The sequence below is a fragment of the Stegodyphus dumicola genome, chromosome 5, assembly GCF_044657685.1.
Source record: "Stegodyphus dumicola isolate Sdum_Otavi_A_Nest chromosome 5, ASM4465768v1".
NCBI lineage: Eukaryota > Metazoa > Arthropoda > Arachnida > Araneae > Eresidae > Stegodyphus > Stegodyphus dumicola.
Window position 1 is genome coordinate 65,450,353 of NC_140772.1, and position 8,877 is coordinate 65,459,229.

Below are 8,877 nucleotides of genomic sequence, written 5' to 3' on the forward strand. Positions count from 1 at the left end.
TTCTCAATGACGAAAGTCTAAAATCAATGAATTATATTAAATATATAACACAATGCTAAACTAAAGATGAGGAAAATGACATAAATTCTTCCCACATTTTTTCTTCTTCAGGATTTGTTTCCGTAAAAGAAGGTACTTGTACAACGGTCTGTGATAACTGTGATGACGAGTTATAAGAATTAATGTCCATCATCAAAAAGTCCCAGTCATCAGACAATGAATTTGTTTGAACATCACTTGTTGTATTGTCGTTTACCTCTCCATGTAATAAGGCCTCCTGGGTTTCTGTAATTAATGAAGGTTGCGAAAAAGAAGCTCCTTGTACAACGGTATACTCTAATTGAGATGACGAGTTGTACGATTTAATATCCATATTATAATCGCTTAGAGAACCCATCAAAAAGTTCCAATCTTCCACAGGTTTCATTGAAATTAATGCAGAGTCCCCCGATGTAACAGTTTGAGAGTGAACGTCATTATAACTAGTTGTGAAATTGTCGCTTACCCCTGCTTGTAATGAGGTGCATTGGGTTTGTTTTAAACATAAAGTCTGCTGAAAAGAAGATTCTTGTACCTGTACTAGTTGTGGTGATGAGTAGTTGAACGCTTCAACGTTTGTATTACTAGAATCATTTAAAGAACTCATAATAAAGTTCCAGTCATTAGTCGTTTCGGTTGAAACTAATGCACAGTCACTTGGTGTAATATTTTCAGTCTGAACACTACTAAAACTTGTGGTAGGATTAACCTCTACTTGCAATGAGGTATCTTGGTTTTGGATTTCAGAGTCCGTATAATTAGACGGGGTACCTTTTTCCCATGTTTGTTCGTCTAAATTAAGTATTATGGTATTGTTAATGAGTGCTATAAAATTTTCCGGTACCAAAATAGTAGTTGATGTTTCAGTACAGGCTGGTTTCTTGACAACAGCAGGAGGGGGTGGAAGTGGCTGTTTAAATACTTCTTCTACCATCTTTTCTCCTTCTTCCGCCCTCTTGTTGCTCCCCGTTTCCTCATCTGATAAATACTGGTAAAATTCGGATTCTGCCTTATCAAATAATTTTGCAATTTTCGCTTTTGATTCCGCTTTCTCACTTTTCCTCTTTTTGGGGATCGAGGTTGACGTCCACTTTGCCACTTCGTCTAAATAGGGAGTCGCAGGTGGTTTCTCATAGGGGTCGATAGGCTGATCCTTTGAGAGTTCAAATTTCGTATAACTTCGTGGGTTTTTGAATTTTATGTTCAGCTTCTTTTTTATCTGTACTGCTAAAGCAGCAGCACACCTGTTCACCGCGAACAATGTTTTCTGCGTTGTCAAAATCATATATGCCCTATCAGATGGGATAAGGTACAGCCTATTCGGTTGAAAAATGTACCTTTTAAATTTAAGTTCGTCTACAGGTCTAAACATTCTCTCTAACATAGAGGAATTGTTGGGAGAAGGACAAAGTTCATAATATACCATAGGTGCTGCAGACGTTTGATAAATATGCACTTCTCCCTTTCCCGTTCTTCTAAGTCTAAAAGTAAAGTAACTTTTGGTTAGAAACATATTGTTCCACCTGAAGCTCGTCCTGGTGTCCGTATATTTCTTTTCTGCACTCGAGGATTTCTCAGGTAGACGAAGTTTCTGATCGATTTTGTTCCATTTATAAGGATCACACTCACGAGCTAATCTTGAATCGAGCATAGTCCGTTCAATATTTTGCAAAATTAATTGAGTGGTATTAATTGGCTTGTAGTACAATTTTCTCTTATCCATGGGTATATGAGGTATAAATGCGCAGCAGTAATCTTTAAAATAATCATCATTAAAGCTGGACAGTCGTTTAAACTCGTCAACGGACTCGATACATTTGGAAGAAAACACATCGCATAACTTGTCCATAATGGCTTTCAATATGTAGCTAGTCAAAGAAGCTCAGCAGGCAATGACTCGTAACGCTTTCTATCCTTCCGTTTTATACCGTATTTCCAATTTCCTGTTTTGAAGCTCTTTCTCAGAAATCGAACTGTATTTTTAGTTTCCTGTTTTCAAGCTCCTTCTCCCATTTCCTGTGTTAAAAGATACTTATCAAACATGAAGAAAAATGGCTTAAACTTGACCATTTAACAATTAAACGTGTTGTATTCTTTTATTTTTTTAGGGGGGGAATCGGAAAAGTTGAAAAGAAATTTTCATCTTGAGGAAAAATTTCTGAGTCTAAAAACTGTAAAAAATATTGGCACCGTGACAACAGAAAATTAGAGGAGAGTATAATAATATTCCCTTCTTTTTTATTAATTAAATTTTTTTATTTTTTTTTCCAAAGTACTGAGAGGAAATAAAGGAATTCTTATTGTAATCTCATGTCATTAATCCATTGTTTTACTCCTAATTGTCGATCATTTAGTTGATTAGGCCGGTCCAATAGATATTCCTTAAGATAATGAAAAAAGACGATGGCACCTTGTAAAGCACAATAATTGTTCAGTCCTAAATGTTTCAGGCAAGAATATGAATCTGAAGCTAAATTACTCTGACATACATTAATGGACATTAATGATAATGTATTCTCAACATCCCGATCAATTATTTTTTGTAAAAGATTAGCTTTCCAAAATTCTGGACAATAAATTTTACTATAACCTGCCGTTAAAGAAATGAGAAAGGATTGTAACGCTTTGTAAGGGAGATGGCCCTCATTCCACGAAAATCCGTGTGTAGAATCGGCTAGGTGGAGGTAGGTAGAAACAAAACGTCGTCTTATGGAAGGTGTTAAATCACTCCATGCTTTTGGCGATTTAACGTATACAACTCCTCTGGCATTATCACTCGAGATATATGCAAGTTCCTTAATTATATACACTCCTAACATATCATGGTAATTTTCATCATTATATTGGACCAAATCAAAACCTTCTATGTTAAGAACAATGAAGAAATTCATAACAATAAGTTGAGCAGACTGAATACCAATAAAAAAATCCTTTATAAAGCGATAATTTGTATACCATACATTATTTTTTTTTTCTTTGCAAATGTCATTACTGTAAATTAATCTTAAAAATAAAAAAATAAAAAAAAAAAAAAATAAATAAATAAATAAAAAAACCTCCTTCCTTTATGCATATTAATTTGATGTCTCCACTTTTGGACCTTGGGGTTCTAAAAATAGATTTCCATTCCAAAGTAAGTAAAAAGTTTACACATCAAATTTTAAAAAGGAAAAAGGAAGAGTTTTTTTTTTTTTTTTTTTTTTTTTTTTTTTTTTACCTGAGAAAAATTTCTCCAGCCGATTTTTTACTTTACCATTTTTTACATTGTTGACCATTTTTTTTACATTGTTTACCATTTTGTTTACCGTTCAGATATTTTCCCTCAAAAAAGCTTTCTTTTCTACTCTTCTAAAGGGAACCTCCTTACCTAACCGAGATTATCTCGATTCGTCTCGGGGATTCATTTTTTTCCCAAGATAACTACCATTGGGTCTTTTGCTTTTCAAACCTTTACAAAAATACATTCATTTATTTAAAGAGATAAGATACTGATAAATATTTCTTAATTCCAAGGTTGGGTGAAAAAGGAACCCATTTTTTTATCTCCTTATCAAACTCTCCAGAACTTTGAATAGGGAAATGAGGAGAAAATTTTTTTATCCTTTCACCAATCCACAGGAGAATAGGAATCCTTTTTGCATTTTCACCATTTTGGGGGACGTAGTAGACCTCCAAATGAATTAGGAAGGAGATGAGAATTGACTTATTTTGTTCCTTAGGATGGTCAGAGCTGAAAGAGATTGCTTACATCTATGTTTTGATCTCATAATGATATATTTCGGGAAAAAACTAAATACACATATAATACTATTCAAAGAACGCTTATTTGTTCATATAGATAGGCAGTATCCAACAGTTCCGGAAAATTTTGGAATTTACAATCTGATTCAGTTTCCATAATAGTAAAATAGGGTTCTCCAGTCACTCTATCTTCATTTATTTGAAGCGGTCTGCTTAACACGTCGTTTAGCCAGTTTGAGAACAAAATTGCGTCTTGGCCCAACTTCTCTAGGAGGCTCTTCAATTTTCGATACATCAGGAACCTCGTATTTCTTAATATCCTCATTTGGTACAAGATGGATTCAGGGGTATTTCCTGTATCTCTGAATGGAAGCGTTTCATTCGAGATAAATTCGTTTAAGACTGATTCTCCTCTGTTACTCATAAATAGTCTTTTGAGGCAGTTTGAAATGTCTAAAGCTTTAAACCATAAACATCTTTCTATAATGAAGATTGTCACGGGTATATTCTCGAACCTGAAGGGTAAAATTATCGATTTTCTAGTACAGTTATCCTCCATGGCAGGACTAAACTCCTGAGTAAATGTAGAACCAAACAGCCCTAGCAGGGGGAAATATTTATGAAAGGAGAAAAAATGAGTCTGCCTATACATTGGATCAAAACATGGCTACAAGCAATCTGTTACCTCAAAAAAAAAAAAAAAAAGTGTAGACATCAAATTATAAAGGGGGAAAGGAAGAGTTTTTTTTTTTTTTTTTTTTTTAGAGATTTATGTATTCAAGGTCCTTTGCTTTTTAAATAATGGGTATATCTAACCACCTTCTGCAAAGCACAATGATGAAATCCTTTTGTAGGATTAGGGCAAGATACCGATTCAATTTCATCATATTTTTTAATTTCTTCTTTCGATCCTGAAATATTATAAACGGGTCTCCCAAGCCATTTTTCCAAGAATAAGCGTTTTCCTTCCCCTCGACAATAAATTGGGAATTGTTTAAATGTCCTACTCAACATGTTTAAAATAAATTGTAAATGGCAATAAGGTATTTCTCCTTCGTACCAAGATAAACCGTGACAGTAATTACTTGCTCAAACTGGCGTTTTCTTTTCTTGGTCATTCATATAATACCATGGAAAAGGAGGTTTAAAAACAAATATTCATCGACACGTTCCATTTAAACTACTATATGCTATTTCTTTCACTACGAATTGCATCTTGGAATTGTAAAAACCTTCGAAATCAAGCACAAGATAAGACATTCTCCTTGATGAATAATCCATCTTTCTTTACTTTTTAGCTAATTACTATATGCCAATTCTTTCACTACGAATTGAATCGTGGAATTTTAAAAATCTTCGAAATTAAGCACAAGGTAAGACATTCTCCTTGAAAAGTGGTTCTATGAAAAGATATCCCGTTGCGAATTTGATTTCTAGAAACTGATAACAAGAACTGGGCGTGGTAAAGTAACCTCAATTTTTATTTTTGGCTTATTATGAATACTATTCTAGGGTATCATTTCCTCTGATAAGATCATTTCAGCGCATATAAAAGGAGGTGGTCTGTTAGAGCTCCTCACTACTTGCTCGAGTTGTTAAGGAGTGAACTCTTGAGATTTTTCTTAACTGGCTGTTGGTAAGTGCTTCTTTTTATTTTGAATTATTTGTAAAAAATTCCTAAAGTTAATAATTTTTAAATAATAATAATTCCTAAATTTAATAACAATTTCTTTCTTAATTTTGAATTATTTGTAAAAGTTCTCAAATTTAATAATAATTTCTTAAAGTTAATAATAATTCTTAAATTTAATAATAATTTGTAAAAGTTCTTAAAGTTAAAAATAATTCTTAAATTTAATAATAATTTCTTAAAATATTCTTTCTTCCCCCCCCTCTAGGTTCCTTATCCACGCTAAAACATAATGTCCAGTCATTGTCATTCGTTCATAGTACTAACGTTAGAAGGTTTTCAGCATAAGGCTCCTAACAGTGTTTACAAGTACATTTTGAAAGAACTAGGCTATGTTTCATGTGATTTAAAACACACAGGGTCCCTTGTAGTTGGTCTTCCCTTTAGTTGGGATAAATTATCCCCAAAAGATAAGAAAACAAACGAATGGCTAACGCGAATGCGTCACGGAATTCATTGGAATGATGGAAATATTCCCTACAATAACTTAAAAAACATCTTGCAAAATTTAACAAAAAATTTTCAGTATATATATGTAAAAGGTAGCGAAAATGCAAAGGTTTTTTTTGGATACATTAAAAAGGGAAATTCATGAAGTAACCATTACAAATTATACAAATAGTGATTTATTACAACCTATAAGTAAATGCCCTTTTCATAGTAGTAAAAGATATTATTTCTGTGCGGGAAAAAAAGCTTTAAAATATTGGACGAATATTTCCGCAGGAAATTTCGTCGTTAATAAAATATATGCCCCCAATTCGCAAAGGAACAAAAATAATTACTGGGAGCACGGTACTACAGGGGACAACTCATATCCTAATCTTTCAAAATTTACTAACTGGGAGCACGGTACTGCAAGAAACATCATACCTCCTCATCTACCTCAAGAAAAATTCTACTGGAATGATACTGCAAGACACATCATACCTCCTCCTCATCTACCTGAAGAAAAATTCTACAGGAATGATACTGCAAGAAACATCATACCTCCTCATCTACCTCAAGAAAAATTCTACTGGAATGATACTGCAAGACACACCATACCTCCTCATCTACCTGAAGAAAAATTCTACAAGAATGATACTGCGAGACACACCATACCGTCTCCTCAACCTGACTCCAAATATCTTGTAAATCAATATTTTCTTCATTTTTAATGTATTCATTTTTTATTATGAATAAATACTGAAAGTATTATTTACCAGATGAATCTAGTACTTTTCAAATTCTTGTAATGTGAGGGGAAAATATCTACAAACAGAACAATTTCTTTCTTTTTTTTACCAAATTCTTACATTTTTTACTTCTGAGTTGCATGTATGCGTGTTCAGAGCGTAATTTGCTATTCACTTATAACTTAAAAATTGTTATGCGTTCGAAAAATGAGGTTTTTAAACTAGCTTTTTCTCTTTATAACTTGTTTATTGTGATTCCCAAAAGTGTTAGAGTTAAATTATGGAGAGTTTCATTTTTACTAATCTGTCGAATGGCAATCTGACGTGTATTCTGAATTTACGCTAATGCCATAACTTTTAGTACACATTAAAGAAGTATATCTTTTTGTGAGGGGGAAAATTTTAATTATAAATGAATTTATACGATCCCCGAAAGAAAATTAATTTTTTTAATTACGCAATTTAGTTATGACAATTCAACTGCATTGAATCATTATATAGTAACATAATACAATTTCACATCCTGCTGTGTCATCAGCGGAAAATATACTAATGAAATTTCATAAAGAATTTAAGCTGTTTCATACGACAGTGTCTCACAAAAGTGATGGGACACTTGTGCTTTAAATTTAAAAAACGGGTAAAAATTTTTTTGTGGGTGTGTTTCATTCTTAAATTTAGTAACAATTATTACATGGGTGTGTTTCATTCTTAAATTTAGTAACAATTATTACATAAGATACATTTTCTCAAAATATTAATTTAATAAAAATACAATTGCTCAGAACGGAGCAAAAATGGCTCACATAAGTGATGGGACACCATTAGATACTACTACGTAGTACAATAAAAAATATTTTTTGTGTTTTTATTTTTACTCGAAAGCAATTGGCAATAATTTATAAAATTGTCTGCAGTATTTCTCGCTGTGTTTTTTTAGCTCTGTGCAGCCATGAATGCTAAACGAAAAGAAACTTTGCCTGAAATTCGAAAATTAGTTATTAATTTGCATATTGAACGTGGAAAATCTATTAGAGAAACTGCTGAAACAGTTAACTTGAGTCATTCAACAGTTTTCAATATCATTAAACGATATACAAGGAATCATATGATTCAGGATAAAGGCAAAGTTCAGGCAAAGTTTCTTTTCGTTTAGCATTTACAATTTATTTTAAACATGTTGAGTAGGACATTTAAACAATTCCCAATTTATTGTCGAGGGGAAGGAAAACGCTTATTCTTGGAAAAATGGCTTGGGAGACCCGTTTATAATATTTCAGGATCGAAAGAAGAAATTAAAAAATATGATGAAATTGAATCGGTATTTTGCCCTAATCCTACAAAAGGATTTCATCATTGTGCTTTGCAGAAGGTGGTTAGATATACCCATTATTTAAAAAGCAGAGGACCTTGAATACATAAATCTCTATAAAAAAAAAATAAATAAAAAATAAAAAGAAAAAACTCTTCCTTTCCCCCTTTATAATTTTATGTCTACATTTTTTTTTTTTTTTTTTTTTTTTTTTTTTGAGGTAACAGATTGCTTGTAGCCATGTTTTGATCCAATGTATAGGCAGACTCATTTTTTCTCCTTTCATAAATATTTCCCCCTGCTAGGGCTGTTTGGTTCTACATTTACTCAGGAGTTTAGTCCTGCCATGGAGGATAACTGTACTAGAAAATCGATAATTTTACCCTTCAGGTTCGAGAATATACCCGTGACAATCTTCATTATAGAAAGATGTTTATGGTTTAAAGCTTTAGACATTTCAAACTGCCTCAAAAGACTATTTATGAGTAACAGAGGAGAATCAGTCTTAAACGAATTTATCTCGAATGAAACGCTTCCATTCAGAGATACAGGAAATACCCCTGAATCCATCTTGTACGAAACGAGGATATTAAGAAATACGAGGTTCCTGATGTATCCAAAATTGAAGAGCCTCCTAGAGAAGTTGGGCCAAGACGCAATTTTGTTCTCAAACTGGCTAAACGACGTGTTAAGCAGACCGCTTCAAATAAATGAAGATAGAGTGACTGGAGAACCCTATTTTACTATTATGGAAACTGAATCAGATTGTAAATTCCAAAATTTTCCGGAACTGTTGGATACTGCCTACCTATATGAACAAATAAGCGTTCTTTGAATAGTATTATATGTGTATTTAGTTTTTTCCCGAAATATATCATTATGAGATCAAAACATAGATGTAAGCAATCTCTTTCAGC

The 8,877-nt window shown here is 32.7% G+C and overlaps 1 protein-coding gene across 1 annotated transcript; it reads left to right on the top strand.

Moving 5' to 3' along the window:
• Positions 1–1,937: 1,937 nt before the first annotated feature.
• Positions 1,938–7,886, top strand: LOC146997122 (uncharacterized). Its single transcript, XM_085816727.1, has 2 exons — positions 1,938–5,416; positions 5,679–7,886. Exon 2 carries the CDS (start codon positions 6,022–6,024, stop codon positions 6,628–6,630), a length of 609 nt encoding a protein of 202 aa, XP_085672853.1. The 5' UTR covers positions 1,938–5,416; positions 5,679–6,021; the 3' UTR covers positions 6,631–7,886.
• The last annotated feature ends 991 nt before the right edge of the window (positions 7,887–8,877 follow it).